The sequence below is a fragment of the Balearica regulorum genome, chromosome 5 (genome assembly GCF_011004875.1).
Source record: "Balearica regulorum gibbericeps isolate bBalReg1 chromosome 5, bBalReg1.pri, whole genome shotgun sequence".
NCBI lineage: Eukaryota > Metazoa > Chordata > Aves > Gruiformes > Gruidae > Balearica > Balearica regulorum.
This window is the reverse complement of record NC_046188.1, coordinates 14551363-14571640: the sequence shown is the minus strand read 5'-3', so window position 1 is coordinate 14571640 and position 20278 is coordinate 14551363. Positions and strand designations below refer to the sequence as shown.

The following is a 20278-nucleotide window of genomic DNA, read 5'->3' as shown; positions in this document are numbered from 1 at the left end:
TTATAAATGGGACCCCAGGGAATCGGCACACAGGCAGAGGCAGATGTGAGAGCGCCTTCTCAGAGCTCGGGTGCGTGTCAGTTTTCTGCTGCTAAAATTCTGAATGTTTTGGAAGAAAAAAAACCCAACTTTAGATTCCTCTGCCAGATCATTATGAAGAGCTGTCCATAGACTAAAAAAAAAAAAAGTTCAATTTTGCTGAACTTAAGATTTTTTAAGGTTAACTGTTAAATTTTGAAGTGTGGTTTACATGTGCTGGCCACTCCTATGCACAAAAGTTTCAGAGACAGACACAGAAAAGGTCTCTGGTTATAAACCATTAAAAAAAGAAACCCACAAATTCTATCTCATTCTCTCTCAGTTAAATATATTTTTTCTGCTCCAGACTTGTTTCATAATACCATAAAATAGAGGCATGTTTCCGACACTAGATTTGAGAAGCTGTCACATTAAAGGTAAACTTTTAATCTGCTATAGACAAACAGCACACATTTTTATTTCCTGAGTAACAGCTCTGGAGAAATGTTTAAACAAGAATTTAAGAGCTTTGTGGTAAAGCCACATATAGGGGTCTCAGGCAGCTACTGGGTTTGAGCTTCTTTTCTTTGTTGTTGTCCTTTTTTAATTCTTTGAATAACCTACCTACCCAAAAGTAGACTTCTAGGAGCAGAGTAACCAAGATGCACTGTAAAGTGAACCTCTAGGCTTGCTTTTATTTCTAGTTAATAAAAAAGAAATGTTTGAACTGAAAACACAGGCCTGAATTTCTAGCTCTTCATCCCTACATTTTTATTTTCTTGGGACTCACAATCGAATACTTTTAAGAAGTTAATTGTGTCACAATTAGTAACACATTAGTCCTCCGATATTTTTAATAGCAACCCAGGTTTTTCCCCAAGGCACTTAAAAATGGCAGGCTCGGCTATATTCTCCTTTTTTTAAAACTCCCATGCACTTTCTTCTTTAAAAACCTCCCACATGCATTTCACTTGGTCTGAAAATACCAGCACAGATCTTAATCCTGCCAACGCTTACAGACATGCTTAACTTTCTGCACATCAGTAATCCCGCTGACTGCAAGAGGACCGTTGGCATACCTACAGCGCGGCGCAGGCTAAGGATGAAATCCTGCCTTCGCTAAAGCCAATGGCAAAACCTCCATTGACGTCAATAAGGTTACGCTTTGACATCCAGTTTGTTGCAGGATTGGGACCATCCTCATTGCAAGATACTTTCCCAAACTTTTTTTTGTTGGGTTGGGGTTTTTTTCTCCTTTTTTTCTTCCTGCTGTTTCTCCCCCTCACGTCCCACGCTCACTCTTGTGGGGCCCCATATTGAGACCACTTGAAAACTTCTGCCTTTCAAATCCCTCCACGAGGGAAACCCCCTCACTGAGACAGGAAACATCCTTTGCAGGTAAAGCTGAAAGAAACTATTTTGCCCCGCTGCATGCGTTTGAGTAAACTAATTAAAACCTGGGAACTTGGGTTCCAAACGATGCCAAGAAGCAATTGTTAATACGAGCTGAAGTGAAATGGGAAGCTCCAGACGTTTAAAATTAGCTGTAGGGAAAAGAAAAAGGAGGGGGGCGGGGGGGGGGGGTGGGGAGGGAAGCGGAGGGAAAGGATTTGTTGTAATTTTAACCTAAAGCCGACGTGGCGCAGCTTGGACTGCATGGGGTTAAAATGAGTTTGGGGGCTTGCTCTACAGTGAAGGGGGAAAGCGCTGCTGAAAAGCAGGGGAGGGGGAAGCAGCGGCAGCCGGCTCGGAAGCGCTGCAGTGCTGTGAAAAGCAGGCAGAAGTGAGCAAACCAGCTGAACCGCTTGCAGAATTAATCAGTAACAAAGAGGCTGGAGCTGTTGGCGGGCTTCAGCCCTTGAACCTGGACTCTGCTCTATAAATTTCAACTTGGAATGGCTCTCTACTTGTTGAAAGACAGGTTGGCTCCGGGCCAAGCCGGGGGGGGGGGGAGGAAGGGGGGGGGGAATCCTTCTTGCTCAGGAAACTTCCCTTCAGTTTCTAACTCTTTTTATGAGCTAGTAATAGGGCACTCTAGAAAACGGGAAACGAAAAGCCGGTATTGAAAGGAAAAAATGAGCCAGGAGTTGGTTTAATAAAGAAAATAAAACAAGTAGGTGCTAAATTCAAATCTGGATTTTGCCTGCGCACAAGTACCTCAGCTATAATAGAATACTTCAGAGCGCCTCGCCAATAATTCAAAGGAGACTTTTACAGTTACATTAGCTGGCTACAGGTTTGACTCTGAAAATAATAAATGTCTTAAAAGAAGAGGGCTGTTTAATCCCTGTCTGCAGTCTCGTCTTGTTCTCTCCTCCCCCACCACTCCACCTTGTTTAAATGACCATTACGAAAGCAGCGTAGTATAAAAAACATGTAGACCCATCATTTATTCAGCAGTATCTCTTTCCTTTCTTGTTTTTCCCCTCTTCAAACAGGGGCGTGCAGGAGAACGGACGCTCTCCTCAGCCTCTCCTCATTGCCAAGGCAGTTTCAGCCACAAATACCTTTCCACCGCGGTGCTTTCCCAGCGTGAGCAGCCAAGGAATAGGCTGGGGCAGAGTGAGGGGCTGGAGTGCGGAGAGGGGGAGCTGTCAAAGTGGGAAGAAAGAAGGCAAACATCTATTCAGAGGCCAGACACGCTGAGCAAGGTCAGCCGCAGAGACGCAGCCCCTTGCAGCAGCTCTGCAATTACGTCCAAAGTCTGCACAGCACCCAGAGTCCCACAACCTGCATGCAAGGGCTGGACCGGAGGATCTAGGACAGCTGGAAGAAGGTGTATAATGATTTTAATTGCTCTTCCAAGATGCTAAAGGGTAGATGAGATGCTCTTTAGCTAGAGCAGGGGGCTGATGCTCTATACTGCTTGCAAGAATACGTGCAGATAAAATACCCTAATGAGAGAGCGGCGAGAGAAATATGGTAAGTGCCAGCCGTGATCAAAAGGTGAAATAAAATATCGAAATAATATGCAGCCTAATCAGAGCATGGAGAACAGGAACACACAATCTCTTCACCAAAAGTGGCTGTTAAGGTAAATTAGATTAAACACTCCCTCCTCCCTTCCTCCCCAAACTCCCTTGTTTTTAATGAAGGGGCTTACTCCTGTAAGGCTGAACCCTGTCCAAGGCTGCTGGACATTTAAAGCTATACATGTAACATGCTTGTGAAAGACACGCATCCTGTACTTCCACTTTCCGAGAAAATTGAGATGTACTACTTGGTAGGTCTTTTCCATCTGCAGCTTTTATGACCCTGCCGAGGGACTGAGAAGCAGTGTCCCCCTTTTCTCGCTCAAGAAATACGCTACCAAATGCCAGAAGAAAGAGCGAGTTTAAGAGCTGTCGGGCTTAACAGTGGTTTGTGCTGATCACGCTCGAATCTTTCTGCAAAGGCATACATGCAAAGAGGAAAAAACAACAACCGCTAAGTAACCACTTCACATCTGCCATTAAGATTATTAAACTCCTTACAAGTGGTATCTAGCCCACCTTCCCCACTACACGCAAACATATACACACCCCCAAGCTCTCCAACATGGCAACTAGGAGCCAAGACAGCTCTCCTCTCCCCGCTGCAGCAACCACATTCGTTCCTGTTAAGGGGTTAACGATTCGTTTCCACTACTTCTCTCGAGAAAACCTACAATGAAAACATTGGCTCACGAAAGCGTTCTCACTGCCAGAATGCCACAGCGCGAGTGAAAAGTCCGTTTTGTTTTCATTACATCTCTGGGATTTCCGGCTTAACTCCTGAGCTTAGACACCAAATCCCTAGATACCCCACCCACCCACTTTTTCTTCTTCTTTTTTTTTTTTTTTTAATAACATTTCTACTGCACAGCCCACCAATTACCATTTGGAGGGTGGGAGGGAATGGGGAGAAGGAAGCATGCTGAAAATGATGCTCTCATCGGAGTGAGCGCGCACGTCTCCCAAGCCGAGAGCTACCCAGTTTCTCTGGGCTTCCAGGGTTATCCACTGAGAAACACGGTTTTATTTCCATACCTGGCCTCTCTCCTCTATTTCTCACCCTCGGGGCTCCCATCTTCCCACTCGGCCACCAAAGTCAGTGCTGAAACTCAGCCCCAAATCTATGCCCTTTGAAGTTATGTGACATGACACAGAAATCCAAGCCTTTCTTGTACAAAAAGTATGATTACTTCACAGGTCTTTTTTTTCTCTGGTTATGATAGAAAAATGTTCCAATCTCCAAAAAACCCTAGAAAGGTTCAGCCTTTATGTCACAGCCGATTTGGTCACTGTGTGTATAGGCAGCACAGTTCAAATACAGGCTGAGAAAGAAAAACAAACTATGGAAAAGACATGAAGGGAGGCAGCCTCATGCTACAGCTGCACTTCTGTCCTGCTGAAGCAAAGGAACCATTTCTGGCCTTTACGTATTTTTTTCACCATCGGAGAGGAACAGCAACTTTTTCTACCTATGTGGGAGCTTTTCTGCTTTATAGTACTTCCACACAACCGGCTTTCCTTCTGCTAGGTCCCAGTGCAAAACTCCCCTGCAAACGCAGGCAAACTCCTTTCTTGCAGTTAATACTCCACCATGCACAAGCCTACCACTATTAGTCACATCCACACAAATGCCAAGGCAGTCTATAGGATGGTTGGGCACTACTTTTACTTTGCTCCTAACAGTTGCTCACAAAGTTGCCAAGAAAATGCATAATGACTGGCTGACCAGTGCCTTTTCATCATTTACCATTAGTGTTGTCTAAAAAAATCTACCAATCTTTCCATGTTCATAATAATCAGAGAAATACAGTTTCTGGTCTCCCACACATAGCCCAAGTAATTTCACAAAAGGGCTCAAATAAAGGCAAAAAACCACTTTGTTGGGTGACATTTTGACTCTACCTCTGAGTAAATCCGGAGTCCTTCCACTGAATTAAAAGAGGGTAACAGCAGTGCCGAGCTGGCGCAAACAAGCAAGTTTTGCTCTTAGAAAGTGACTCCCGATACGCATCTGCCCCGGATTGAGAAGACTGTGGCCACGCATACTGAATGACCTTCTTACTCCCCTTTCATCAGCTTCCAAAATGGCACTTCTGTCGAAAAGGTTTTACCTAGCATTGCCACACATAAAACCAAAGATGACTATAATTAAGAGAGATTAGAGAGAAAATAACAGCAGTGAGCTCCTGTCCGCACTTCAGCACCCCATGCGTTCAGGGGAGGTCCCTGCTTGCGCTGCCCGATCGATCTGGCATGGCACCGCCGGTTTCAGGGGAGTTACCCCAGGTGAAACCGGGGTGGAGCAAGGCAAGCGGGACCCCCGCTGTTCCTCCAGCACCGGCACCTGCCATCCCAGCCTCATGGGAGTCCAGCTAACCACACATAGGGTGGAGAAAATAACTTTGAAAAACAGGATGGTGAGAGGAACAAAACAAAAAACTAAAACCAGCAGGGAGAATCAAGGGCATAATATTCCTCAGCATTTTTTTAGTCTGCTTTTAAAACTCGGTGATTATTTTAACACTTAACTCTCAGGGATGCCGTGAAAGCCTCGGTGCCTGGCAGGACCAGACCACGGGCAGGACACGGCTGGGGCCAAGCTGAGATGGTGGCGGGGAGAGCGCGGCCAGTGGCCCCCGGGCCGGGGCTGAGCAGAGGGTGCTGGAGCCATGCCACATGGGTGCAGTGAGTTCAAGCAAGGGGAAGAAAGGGTTTCATAATCAGCAGGTTTCTCACCTTTAACTCTTGCCGGAATTAGCAGGGTGCTTACCGCGCGTTGGTGAAAGACACTGCAGCGCCAAGCAGCCTCAGCCCTGCCGTCCCTCACTGCCTACTGGGGGGGGCACGCCGAGGATAGGGGGCTGCTAAGCCACAACCAGGCGTCCTCCACACCAGTTCCCCTAAGGATCTCCTAAAGGGGGATCACATCACCTGGAGAGCCTCCACCTAGCCTCACCAGCAGCCTTAAAAGCTTAAGCCGTCAATGTTTCGGCTGCCCCTTGTCATACTTGAAGCCGCAGCAAGCCAGGGCTGGGCAGCTGCCACCACGGGCCCCTCCCATGGGCTGGGGGTGCCTGTCCCCGGAGCAGAGCCAGGCTCCCCTGACGTGCCCCTGCCCTGCCCCAGGCACAAACAGGGCTCTGGCTGAGATCACCCAGCTTGTTTTTCTCCCTACAACCCAAGTCAGGACCTCAGCCGAGGTCCCCAGGGCCTCAGGGGCAGGAGGCTTGCTCGTTAACCCCGCTCTCAGGGGAGCTGCGGTTGACACCCTTCGAGTGTCGTCCCCCCCATACTGCTCAGCAACACCAATTAGCAAAACACGTTGCTAAATACCTGGTGAAGCAGCGGAGGAGGAGGAGGCCAGCTAACTCCTCTGCGCTCAGGGAAAGCCTGGCAGACACGACAGGAGAAACAAGCCTGGAAAAGCTTCACAAAAAGGATTGCAGTTACAGCCCGAGTTTCTCAGGCACTGTTACGACACACTTCTGGAAGCCTCTTCCTTGTCACATGGCGTTTTTCCTGACCTGGCTTTCACAAGTCACTCCTACAAGACCCACCGCCCCGGGAAGGTACTGGCAGCCGGACGTGGTGCCATGGTGGCCTTGGGAGGGATGGCCCTCAAGCCCCGTGCCGGCTCGGTGCTATGCAGGACACCTCTTCCCAACCTGCCTGACACTGCCGCCACCAGCCTCAGGTTGTTTCAGCTCGCGTTTTCCTCTCCTCACGTGTGAAGGCATCACGATGGCTGTCTGAGTCCTACAGTTAATATGGGTGCGCGGGTCCATAATGGTACATTGTAAGTGAATGTCTCAGGGTAGACAGCAATAATAATTAGCTGTCATGATTTGAAAAAAGGATAATCCATGCCATTGAGTTAACAATCACTCACACAACACACATGGATTTAACTAATCTTAATTTGGAGAAAAATAACAATTCTAAATATATCAAATAGCCTATTTCATGGCAACCTGCAGCGGTGTTTATCTCTGGCTTCCAGCACATGCGAGTTATTTAGTTTCTCTCACTGGCAGTTTTACCATTCAAAAGCCTGAAATGAACATTCATGGAGCAGGGGTTGCAGTTAAATCCTGCCTCTGACAGGGAGCCTTTTTTCACGATGCACGTCTAGTTCAAGTACATAATGTATGGAGCCCAGCACTGGTGGCCGGGACAGGATGAACAAGGAATTCCAATCAACCCCCTCCCCTTTCCTAGCACCGTCTTTGCAGAAATTATCTACGCTGTCTTAAAGAACCTCTGCTGCTGGAGTGGTTTTATGTTCGTGAGGGTAAGCTGCCCAGAGCATGCTGACCAGCAAGTGAAGTTGGAGAAGGTCTGGTCCAAGTGGTCCCTGCCCTACCGAGGCTCCCTCCTCTCTGCCGGGGTTCTCTGAAACCATCTAGCATTAAAAACAAGCTGATTGGTACTTTTTCTTTAATCTGGATCGTTTCAGAGAGCCATGCTGAAGAACAGCCTCATGGCCCGTGAGCCCAGCAGGGCCATGAGGAGGACAGGAGATACCATCAGTCAAAGGACAGCGGGAACCACCTCTCCAGAACCTTCTTCAGCCAGGACAGGTCACCTCATTATGCCCAAGATCTGATAAATATAAAAGATAAAAAGAGGTATAAAATACAACAGTGGTCTAATTTTTTCCAAAATACCTGCCAGCGGTGAAGTGAAAGAAGCAGTGACTGATAACTCCTAGCCACCTCGTTAGCCTGGCAGTGTTTTGCTGTGCGACAATCTGGTACATCTGTTCAATACTATCACACCCTCTGTATGAGAGGCAGAACTGATTTTCAAACAAGTCAGCCCATTTGAAAAAAAAAACGAAAACCAAAAAACTTTACAGGAGAAACTGCTTCTAAGCAAGTCACGTCCTCCCAGTGCCAGCTAACGTGCTACCACACACCTTACGGACACCGGTAACTAAGTGAAAGCACCTTGAAAAGTGTGGATTTGCAAGTTATCAGTCAGGGAAAGATGACAGACTTTGTTATCAGAAGGTCTGTAAAAGCTGATTGCAGAGATAAAGTTGCCTTTGTCTCTACTGATACCTAGAAGTGCCAGTTGGAGATCTGCATTGCGTGCATGCAAGTTCTTGCAGACTCCTGAGCTCTACTTGCCTCCTTCCAAGCTCACAAGGTCTGTTACATGGTCAAGAGGCATTCAGTGAACAGAGCAAGCAGAGTTACCAAGAAAAATAGAAAGGCAAAAAGAAGGAGAGAAGGAAAGACCTTAGGACTCCAGAGCACCCTGCGTCAGGGTGAACGCTCGGCATGGTGCTGCATCCCAACATCCTCACGCCCAGAGGGAAGAGAGGTGCAATGGCAGAGCCAAGCTCAGCGCTTGACGTACCCTCGCTACACTCAGCCACGGGAAGCTGCAAGGTTTGGCAGCCCAGTCACACCGCAGAAGGCCGCACAAATCATTTCAACCAAATAAAAAGGTCTACAAAAATAACACAAGATCAAGGAGAGGAGCTGAAACCTATTTGAGGGCAGCAGCGGTGGCGGCATATTTCAGGGAGCCGGAGTGGCGAGTGGGTGATTTCTGGTTTCCCTCTTCAAATATAAAGACTCAATTATCTTTGAACAGCTTGCTTTACACATGAATTGACACATTTATTTTACAATAAATAACTGAAAGTTATCTATGTTTCCTTTACTGTTAATCTACACAAAGAAATAATAAACAGAGCTTGTCTACAAAAATGCAACTACTGCAGTCCTCAGAATTCAATTAAGCTAAAATAATTAATGCTTCCACCATATTAAATTACTTTATACATTTGAGCCACTGAAGTTTTTTTATTCTTTAATCTTTTTCGCCTTTTTATTTAATAAAAAAAAAGTTAGTTTCAAAGGGGGGGGGGCTAGCTAGGAGGGGGAAAAAGAGCACGATTTGCTGTTAAAATGTAATGGTCTCCTTTAGCTGACACAGCATGTAGAGTGTTTTGTGCCTTTGATTAAAATAACATTTTAAATGCTTTGAACAAACATATCTCCCCATACTTCTAAGGGATTATTTTACATATTTCTTGGTGGAATAAAGAAATTCATTCTTCCTGTCGCAGTACAGAAAGGCTAAGAATATCTTTCGTCACATATAAAGTAAAAATACTGTAGGCTGTTGCATTATTACCAAAAAAATAAAAAAATAAAGGGAGGGGGTGGCGGGGTGGGAGAAAGCTGCCTTAGAGATTAAGTTTCCCTTTTATGAAATCGTATTTAGTCTCTTTTTTTAACAAATCTAACAACAATGCTCTACAGCCGCTCACTGGGAAATACCTTTAATGTTAAATGCAGATTCTGATTTTCTTGGCTAATGCAGAAAGCCTTTCTATTGAAATATAAATAAGGGGTTTGGTATATCCCACTAAAGCCTTTCCAGTGAATGACTTCTGTGGGTTTTTCATGGCTACCCTCCATGGCTGTAATGTGAGGCTTTTATCCTACTATTGAAAACTATCCGCTGCTATTAAAAAAAATATGGAAGGACACTGCACCTTTTTATCTCGGAGCTGGGCTCCTAATTGAGAAAGCATTATTACTGCACTATTTCGTGGATGTCCCTATCTCCGTGCACTGCTGAGAAAATGCCAATCAAATGATAAACCCTTTTATTTTTCTCAATTCAAAATCTTTCCTACATATTTTCATTTGATATTCAGTTTAGTCTGAAAGAGATTAGGTGCTCCAGATTGGCTTTTAATTTTTTTTTTTATGCCTTTTCCACATGTGAACATCCCCTTCGCCCCCTCCCCCAGCAGATTTTCTGCCTGGCAAAAGCATTAGTTATATTGATGCTGACCCCAGAAGACGGGATGGGACGGCACCCTCTGTGCTGAGTATAACCATTGAGGTATTTCACTATGGACTAAACTTGGACACAGATTAGTAAGAGACGAGATCTGGACTGCAACTACAGCACAGGTCTCCTGGACGAAGCCTGCTAAGCACTAGGCACGCTCTGCAAGGGGCTGAGCACCAGCTTGCACAGAGATCAACAGCTACTGAGAGTGCTCGGCACCATTCAGGAGGCCTTCAGCAGACTGGAGGAGAAGGTCTTGAATATTTCTCTTTGGCTCCCGCCAAATGGGAAGGAAATCTAGCCCTCAAAGCTGCTACACTATGAGGTAGTCATCTCTGCTGAGAAATGCATTCATAACTGCAAAAGGATGGGGAAAGCTGAAAAAGGATGGAGAAAGGACGGGGTCAGGTCTTACAGTAGGGTTGCTTACAATGGTACAGCACAGGCTGCCACGGCTAATGCCCCCAAAGCTACAAGCTGCCCCATGCTAAGATGGTGATGCACCCATAAAAGATTCCTAGAAGACAACAAGGTAGTCAATGGGTGGCATATGCCCTCTCCTAAGAGGCAGATCATCTGGAGATCTGAAGACTGCAGCAGTTCAAAGCCTGCATCTTCATTTATATGATGGCCAAGCCCATCAGAGATGCTGGGGACTGACTCGGAGACCTCCAGTGCTAAAAGCGGGAATCTCTTAAGCTTCAATTGTAAAGATAGGAGCCTCTCACAAGTCTTCTGGGGATGCTCTCATGGGAACACCTCTACTACAAGCAGGATCCTGGACCGTCAGATCTAATCCCATAGGACGATTCTAAGAGAAATAGGGATAGTGGTAGCAATGACAATTTGCCACTGGTCTTCTGTATGGAGCACAATCGATTTGAACAAAAAAGGCCCGTTTGAGGGGAGATCCTTCTGTGTAATATAAAACCCCTGCTCACTAGCAGGGAGCAGAGCCGCCTTTTCACGGCCGCAGAGGGGAGAAGCGCCCTGCATGACGGAAGTGGCCCCATGGCAGGTGCTCTGCAGGAACTGCTGCACAGCAGCTCACCCAGGTGGATACCATTGTCTGCCTGTCCACCTCCAAGATGGGGAGGTCCGCTGAGTAAATGTTAACTACACCACATACGAGAGTTTTAGAAAAAGGAATGCCTGCAATTTGCTCACTCCTGCCAGTCTGTATTCTTGTCTGCTTATTCAAAAGCGCCATTTGGGGTGCGCACGTAAATGGAGGTGTCACCCATCCAGCTCCAGCCATCTGCAGAGACCTAGGCACAGGCAGCAATGCAGACCAGGAAGCTGACATCTAGCCCAGCAGAAGGAACAAGCAAGGACTTAATGAACCTCTGCTTTAGCCCTTGCAACCAAATCTTCTTCCCACTGCAGTCAGTGGGGAGAGGATTTTTCCACTGACTTCAGCGGGGTTGGGATGTGGTCCTTCCCAGTGGGTCTGCATGTGACAAAGAGTATCTGAGCTGGACTGAACTGAGCATCTCACCAAAGTCCCCTATCCCTCCGCCACTGCTGCCTGCTTAAGGATGCTCCTGAAATGGTTTCTGATCCCAACTTTCTGCTTTTTCCTACATGTATGGCTGCCCCTTGGCTCTCCCAGGGGACTGAGAGACTACAGATAGGTACACTGAATTAAACGTGGGGTTGACAGCCCTGCTGAGCCCTGCGTAGCTGTGAGGATCCTCCAGACCAATGGCTCCTATAAAGACCTGTTACTGAAGCCTCTGTTTCATGGCATTTTCTAGAGGGCTCTTGTTAAAAGATTACCTAGGCAGTTGATTGAGTGTAAAACATGCTGTACCTGCAATGTTCTCCTGCTTGGGGCAAATTCCTTTTGTAGGCGTGAGAAGACGGTCTTCTTCATCGGGTGTGACTTGGATCCCGATTTCCACTGGCTCTGACACTTTCCTGAGCTCGGCGCGTGAGGAGGGGGGAGGGCTGCTCTTATCCATGCTCTTTTCATAGCAGGCACCACCAGTGCCATTGCACTGTTTTCTCTTGTGCTCTATAAAAACCAAGATGTCTCCCAGCGGGAAGTTCATCTGACACTGTCCACAGGTTAACAAGTCGGGGTCTGTCCCGCCTGCGGCGATGCTGATGCCACCCGGCTCTGCTATTGCCAGGCTCTCATCCTCGTCGGCGAGTGCCGGTTCCACATGGTCAGCCTCTGCTTTACATGGACAAGGAGAAAGGGGGAGGAAAGGGACGAGGGAGAAGAGAAAGAGATTGCTTTGAATGTTCGCAGACTCTGAAGGATGCACCACGAGAGGCCCAGCCTCCCCCACCCCCCCCAAAGAAGCCAAGCCTGATTAGATCTTTCTTCTATTTTTCAGCTTTTCCGCTCTCCCAGAATGATTTCAATATATTTTGCAACCAAGCCTGCCTGAAACAAAATGGAAAGGCTGACCTGGCAGAGCTTTCCTGACAGCTCCTTCCCACTGCTGCCAGCACTGCAAGGATATCAGCAAAGAGCCATTTTGCAAACGTTCGAGCCCCGACTCACTTTCTGAAATAGTTCCTCTCTTTTTATCCCATCTTCTCATTCCCACCGCGTCTCCCGGCCATCTGGCCAAGACCCCATCCAGCAAAGCTTATGCACCCGAACCTCTCCTCCTATTTCAGAGAGAGGGAGAAAGCTTGTGTGCTCTAAACAAGCAGGATCAGGCTCCCCGTGGCATGCAAAATTAATACCACCTCATCCCATTACAAAGATACCAGCAAGGTTAAATGACCACCCATTAGCATGAATTACAGCAAACTGTTTGCAAGAGTAAGGTAAGCAGGATAAGGTCTCATGAGAAGTTAAGGGATTTCAAAATGTGTACAGTGGGAAAGAGAATTTAACATACTGGCTTATTGGCTGAGCCTGAAATCTTCCACTCGTTTTCCTAATGTCAAATACCCCTGCAGTTGCTATATAGGTTAATAAAAGGTTTTTTTGTTTAAATCTTGCCCACGGACCTGATGGATTTCATACCAGTACCCCCAAAGACTGGGAAAGCATTTCTGAGTGACCTGCATCAGTTTCTAAGACATAAGTAACTTCTCATTTCACAATTAATAAAACACAGTGCTTTTTAAATAAGTATTTAGAAGATAATTCTTACATTATAAAATAATTATGGATCACAATCCATTTCAGGGGCAAAATGTGTTTTTTGGTCTGTTTTCTCTTGTTCTGCCATGTAACTGCCAAATCGTACAAACCTTGGTCTTTACTCGGGCAAAATTTCCACTGACTTTTGCCTAGGGCTGTTTTGCCTCCGCAAGGACTATAGGATTTGGGCTGAACAAAACAGAGGAACTAACAGTATGTAAATCAGTGAGTGAGACCTCTAATCGAATCAGGATTAAAGGAATAGGAGGAAAAATGTTCTCTATTAGCCCAAGCGGTTTGCTTATGGATTTCCTGGGGAAAGCAAGTCACACAAATATCTCAAAGAAGTGAGACCGAGATAAACAGATGTTATAATCCAGATCTGGATTCTCCTCCTGGCCGAAAACAAAAGGAGTTTTGTCCCACTCTTCACCAAATTAGAAAGAAAAAAAAAACCACACAGGAAAGGGACAAGAAGTAGAAGGTGAAATGCATTACCTGGCAACAAAAATGGTTGAGCCTTGAAAAAGGCAGTTTAGAAAAAGAATCACCCCTGGTTTTGCCTTCCAGAATAAATAATAGACTGGTGTATCTCCCAGCTGTATTGCAAGTTGCATCAGAGCTCCCTAGCAGCAAAGCAGAGAGCAGCAGCAGCACCGGCGGCAGCAGGAAAAGGATTGGGACCCCAGAGAAGTGCCCGAGCACGGAGCATCCTGCTGGAGCAGACGATGGGCGCAGGAAGGCTTCGGTTTCCTAACTCACACCAAGCTTATCAAATACACAGCACAACACTCATTCTCAGAACCATTAATTACCTTTTTCCCCTTAATCTAAGTGTAAAAGTAGTTTGAAGACAATACTATGTAATTAATTCACCAATTTATATCATGAAAAGATGCCTCCTTGCCTTAGTGAAAATGTAACCATAACCTTGTGCTGAACGGGGACTGCTGGGAAGGGAGCGGATGCCCGCGAACAGCGTGTCACGATGCAAAAGGTAATTATTTAGTGCTGCGGTTCCCTTTAATGATCTAACATTGAGCAATATTGTTTATATTGAAGAGAGCTTGCACCTTTAATTACCAATTAATTACATATACATCATTTTAGAGCCAAAAGAAAAGGACTGTGAAAAGGGTCCTTTAGAAACGTACACGCTATCTCTAGGAAGAATTCCTATTAAGGGGGAGCAGAGTGTCAAAATATTAAAAAAAAACCCCACACAGAGAGGCGCACACAGGCATGCAGATACACAGGCGGGAGATGGGACAAAGAGCTGGAAAAGACAACACAAAAACAGGAACTGAACCAAAGGAAGGAAAAAAGGTGGCAGAGGAGGAAAATGCTTGTTACTAGTTTCGCCTAACATTCCCTTAAAGGCTTCAGATTAAAGTCTGTCTCTCAAATTACAAAGGCTGAATTTTGGCATTTATATACACATAACAAACAAAAAGAAATGCATAGATCTCAACTTTATTATCTTTTTGATGTGAGGATTATTTTTTTTTTTGCCTGCGATTTAAACTGTGCTCTTCAGAAAACGTAGAAAAACTGCTGCATTTGATAAGGGTCCTGACCGTCTGTGGAAACATGAAGGAGGTTTAAACCTTTCTTTCTTTCTTTCTTTTCAGTTCTACACTCCATTTGAATATTAGTTAAATCCACATATGCCTATTCACTTCCACTCACTCACTCTCTCTTTCCAAGGACTCTGCAATGGCACTTTTTTAAAATAACTTCTGGTATTCCTTCATATTTTGGCAGTCGTCACATTACCGAAAATCAGCTTTTCGTTCTCTTGGTACACTGAGCCCTCGTGATCAGTAGTAATTGGGTTTCAAACTATCAAAAGATTTTTTTTACTCGACTCTATTTCTGATTTGAGCTTAATAAATCACGAAGCATGAGACCAGCCGCACACCCAACAATGCAGAAGCTGTATTACATCCCCTTATTCGGGATGTGGAAAACAGACGTAAAAGAATGAAAAACAAAATACCGAATGGATCTTCAAATGCAGTTTATCCATGTCAATTTGCATTTTTATTTTTTACTCAGAATAAAAAAAAAAAGAAAAAAGAAAAGGCTTCCTATTGACAACTCAATTAAGCCATTAAAAACCTACATTCAAGTAACATTACAGGAGAGATTTAAAACCCACAAAGGAAAAGAGAAAAAAGCCTGCAAGTCCAGCCCATAACGCATCGGGTCATGCCTGTTTAATACAACAGCCAAGATCTTAGGCTGTTTAAGGCGTCCTTTAATACCAATGGGGCAATTTAGGCCAGTCTCAATCTAAAGTTCTGACTCCGCTTGTGTCTGTGGGTTTCAAATGAGTCGCTTCACATTATTTGAATTTAACTCTGTGGTTTTATTGCTGTTTGCTAGTAGCTGGGTTGGGGGGGGGGAGGAGGGTGTTTCCTCATGAGTATTTATTTAAAATTAATTCATTTTTTTTAAGAAGGAGAAATCAAGCCACACAAAAAAGGAGAATGGAAAACATCTCATCTCCCTTACGTGGGAAAAGGAAAAAAAAAATGCAAACGAGCCATTTCCAGCCAGGACTCATGCCCTGGGTCTTCCAGGTGTGCTAAGGTGCGCCCGGTATTTTCCCTGCACCCAGAGATTCCTCCGAAGAGGACTGCCTTGGCATTGCTTGCCGAGGGAGCACAGCGAGTCGGGGACGGGCGATCTATGGGGCCGTGAGTGACACTGTTGTTATCCGATGGCTTCATGGAATTAATGCAGCCAGACAATCTAAATCATTTGCCTTACTTTGAAAAGCATTACCCTTGCTGGCTGGACTCTAAGTAGCATCTCCAAGCTCTCTGGCTGCCTACCATGCCAAAATACAGTGGACAAACTCCTTAATTCCATAAAGGCACTGTCACAAAACCACCAGCGCTCCTACTTCAGCCGTGGTGACATCATTAGAGCATATGTGCCTCATGCAAACAATATTCTCATGCCCAGTATTAAAGCGAATGCACATGCTAACTATTTTCTGCCTGTCAGATGTCTCAAAATCATACCCATTAATAGTGAAAAAGACTATGTTACTAAAAATCATTTCCAAGGCCTAAAAGGACAGAACCATGGATGCTTGTTCACGGGGTTTGGCCGGGGCTGGGTCCAGACAGCAGTAATTTACTTTCTCGTCTTTTTATTGCACTGCAGAACCTAAGTAAGAAGGGATTTAAAAGTTGCCAACCTGTTCTCTTCCTTCTTTTTCCCATCCCACAGTATCAAAAGGAGGCAGAGAAAGGGGGAAGAGGGAACAGTTTGGTGCCAGGCCAAAGCGCTGCGTGTGAAACCTCCCCTCCGCAGTTTCTGCACAGATCGATGACGGGGTGGTTAAGGTGAGCGCTGCCACTGCCTTCGCCGCAGAGGTGCTGCTGGGCGCCCTGCCTGCCTCAGCACCCCACCACAGCCACCGCCCGCCCTTGTGCCCACCTTGGGGGCGAAGCACAGGCTACCCCAGTGGCCACTCGTCTCTGGGACAAGCTGGGGCTGCCCGGGGTCTGACGTGGGTCACAGCTCCTGGCGTACAGGCACGGAAAGCCGCCCGCAAGCATGCTGCAGCGTGCCAAGCACGCTGTTCTCCGCGCACAGTCGCTGCTGTCTTGAAGGCGCATCCAGAAAGAGCTCAGCCTAGTTGGGGAGCGAGCACAAAGAAGTGACTCGCTCTTCAGGGTGTTGGCCCAAAGCAGGCCTGAAAATAATGTCCCTTCAATCAACACCCACATGTCACATTTACTGTAACATCAACATGCTTAACGGAAATAGCTCGGATCACACGCTCTCTAGCTGGGTTATCGCCGAGATCGGTGTCAGGATCCTTGCTGCACAAAGACTAACGCTGCTCAAAGCGGGCGACGCAGCTCCTCGCCATCGAAGTTTATCAATAACCTGTTTCCAGAGCCTCCCCCCCACTCCCTGCAGCTGCAAGGTGCAGAGTTGAGCTTATGCCTGCGTATTGCGTCAGCATCGCACTCAGCGGTACTAGGCACCGCTTATCTGCCATCAATTTTTTTGTTTTTCTGAGGACTGAAAAACAATTGTTTGGACTATTTTTTTTTTTTTTTTCTAAATAAAAGTCTGAGGCTGAGTTGGCCAAAAAGAGGCAACTCGATGGGGAAGCCCTGGACACGCAGGGGCCCGCAGCTCTGCCTCACTTTCCGAGCGACTCTCAGGCATGTGCAAAGTGCACAAAGGCGACCGGAGCAGCGGCGAACCTCTTCCGCGCCGCGCGTGGCTCCGGTGCAGCTGCCGAGCCGCCGCCGTCCGGTCATCCTCTGCCGCACGCCAGCCCGCCGACCCTGCATGCCGGCCGGCAGCACGGCGCAGCGGGTGGTGGTGGCCGGGGCCGGCCGGCCACCGACACCTGCCCACGGCAGCGGGATGGAGCCCACCGTCCAGCAAAGCCTGCCGAGCCGCCCCCACTGGGTACCGACAGCGAGGGGACCAGGACCCAGCGGTGGAGGGAGGGTGGGGGGAAATTACGCGTTTCACTCCAACGCCTCAGCAAGCCCCACGCACAGCCACAAGTTAGAGGACTCTCCTGCAAGGCGGGTGCGTCAGACACCTTTCGCAGAAGTAGCCCGAGTCTCTCAGAAAGCAGTTTAACCCTCTGTACACACCTGAGACGGAGCAAGCCCAAGCACTGCCACAAAGAGCCAGGCAAGGCATCAGGGTTTAGGGAAAAGAAGGAGGAAAACGACGCAATAACCACGCCGGACCCAAAGGGAACAAAAGCCAAGAATATCCAAGGATCCGTGCGAATCTCCAACACTTGTCAGGTGTTATTTCATCAGAAACTAGGTACAGTCTTAAAGAAGGGAGTGGCGTTTCTCCTCCTAAGTAAACTATACGTTCATAAAAAAATATTTACTGCTTTTGAGAGCATAAAATGCATAGGCTCTTCTATAGACTGCAGAAGCTGTAAATCTCCACAGATAAAATAGGATGTGATGATGTGATATAAAACCATTCTTTGTTCCCCAGTGAATACATTTGCTTTATTTAAAAGTAAACGACAACCAAGGAGAGAAAGGAGCGCTCGGTGCCACAAAAGGAGAAGGAGCAGTATTTGGGAACAGGCTTTTAACTGGTGTAGAAAAGGATATTGGAAGCACATATTCTTACCCAAGGATTTAAAAGGCACGATCAAAATTAAGTAATTAGTTTTGAACATGTATTAAACACACAACAGCTCTGTTCTTTTCTTAAATATCAGGCTCAAAAGAGACTGTGTTTCTCAATTGTGTATGGCACACTGTTGCTCATATACAATTTTCTTAAGCCTTTTTTTTTTACTCTCATTGAAGCATATTCATTATAACATTCAGCGAATTTATGGCTTCTTCCAGTGGCTTAGTAAAAGGGGTCATAAAAAAGTTAAGTAAACCAGTGTGTTTTTTTTCCTCTCCCTTAACTTTGGATTCCTTTTTTATACTGTGCTGTCTAGTGCTTAGTCTTTGGAAAGTACCTTGGGCATATCCAGCACACACACAAATTATCAGCTGCTCCAGGAAAAAAAAAAAAAAAAAGGAATTTCTTGCACTGAGGCAACTACACAAAAGACTTGCGTATGTCAAAAATACAGAACTAAGTCCCTGTGAATGCTGCACCATTAATCAAATCCCCGATCTGGTGTCAGTTTTGCCAGTAAAATGATGATATTCTTCTAACCCCTTTCTACTGGCGCGTGCCTTGCAACGCATGAAGTGTGTCCCTCTGCTTTAATTTGTTTTCGAATAGCCTGCTTTAGGCATTTTTTATATATCCTTTGGAAAAAAAAGAAAAAAGAAAAAAAAAAGAAGCTGCAACTTAAAGCTCCAGCAAGGGTCTACAGTACCGAGCAAGCAACAGCTTTTCAGGAGGGAGGGCAGACAGCGAGAAAATTTAACTGATGGTTGGGAGCTGAACACACAACTGCCTCTGAGGCTGTAACTGTGGGTGCCGAGGAACGGTGTGCAGCCTGCCCAAAAACATTTTAAGAAAGTAAATAAACACGAAAGAGGAAGGTGCTGTAGTAAGAGCAGCTGAATGAATCACACATTTATCAATGCACACAGTTATTGATGTCTTTTCCCTCCCTTGTTAAAAAAATACATATATATATAAATCCATCTATAGCCAGTGCTGATGCTTCACCAAGTGTTTTTATGGTATCACTAACTTCAAAGCAGACAGTAACCCCCAGCCCCCCGTTTATTTCTCTCTGTGCTTTCTCTGGAGGCTACCGAGGGGAGACCAAATTCAACCGACAACTGCAACGCAACCTTGGAGTAACTGAACTGCAACCAAAAAGAAGGAAATGCTCTGGCAAGGAGGCGGAGAGCCATTTTGGGGCAGCAGGTCTCCACGGGGAGACTTTTCCACTGGGCTTCGTCCTGGGGTGTGGGACGGGTGGGAGGCAGAAGAGGGAGCAGGAGGAAGGGGAGCGTGGGTGTGCGTGTGCTGGATGGGCAGAGGCGGTGGGGAGGAGGAGAGGGGGATCCCTGTTTCTCTTGGTAAAAGTTAACAGTCATGGAATGGAAGGAAAGCCACAATCGGCAAAGTTTGAGGTTTTGGGAGGGGAGAAGGAAAGGTTTTCCCCATGACTGGGGAACACTAGCATTATCATCGGCCCAGGCGCTGTGCTCTTCAGCTTACCGGTCTGTTAAACGAGCTGGCTGCTGTCTATATGCTCGATTCAAACATTAAATGAAGTAGAGAAATCATCAGATAAATTGCTGGTCCTCTCTACCCAAGAGTGAAGGGTTTTTGTACAGCTGATGACAGCCCTGATCTTTTGTCTGACCTAATTTACTTCTCTTTCAGGTTAGAATAAAGTGCACTTTCCTGTCACAGGATAACCTCCATCCACATATTGCGCCCTAAAAATAAGAAGACACTTGTGCTATGTTAACAATACCATAACTTGATGAATTTCTCAGGCTGGGTGAAATAAACATCCACTGATCAAAGCTTCCCGTGTGTACGCCATGAAATTACACGTTTGGGCAAGCAAGCGTCCCGCTAAAGTCCGTCCACGGTGCACAAGCTGACTGCAGGAGAGAACAGCACGAGCCCAGCAGAGCAGCCTGGGAGCTGCTCAGCAGCAACTTCTACATGACAGATGTGATTTTGTGGTTATTTCTCTAGGAAAAAAAAATGTTTATTTTCACTTGCAGGAACTGCAGATTTTTTGCTATGAGGACCTGAGGATCAAAGTATGGTAAACTAATATCAAATTCTCTCGGCGGGGGTACGTGTGGCTTTTGGACATGTAATCAATGCCAAATTATGTACACGTATGTCTGCTTTATTGCTGTACACACCTTCTCCTAGAACTCCAGCTTTCTCGCTCTGTGTT

General features: G+C 46.2%; 1 protein-coding gene across 4 annotated transcripts in view; it reads right to left on the bottom strand.

Annotated features, from left to right (window-relative positions):
- BCL11B (BCL11 transcription factor B) overlaps positions 1 to 20278 on the bottom strand; it is a 92969-nt gene that overhangs the window by 66356 nt on the left and 6335 nt on the right. For 2 of the 4 annotated variants that reach the window (XM_075753592.1, XM_075753590.1), the window contains exon 2: positions 11623 to 11988. In XM_075753592.1, coding sequence (XP_075609707.1) covers positions 11623 to 11988 — 366 coding nt within the window. Of the gene's footprint in view, positions 1 to 11622; positions 11992 to 20278 lie in introns of all 4 variants that reach the window. The other 2 variants (XM_075753593.1, XM_075753591.1) reach the window with 1 other exon arrangement.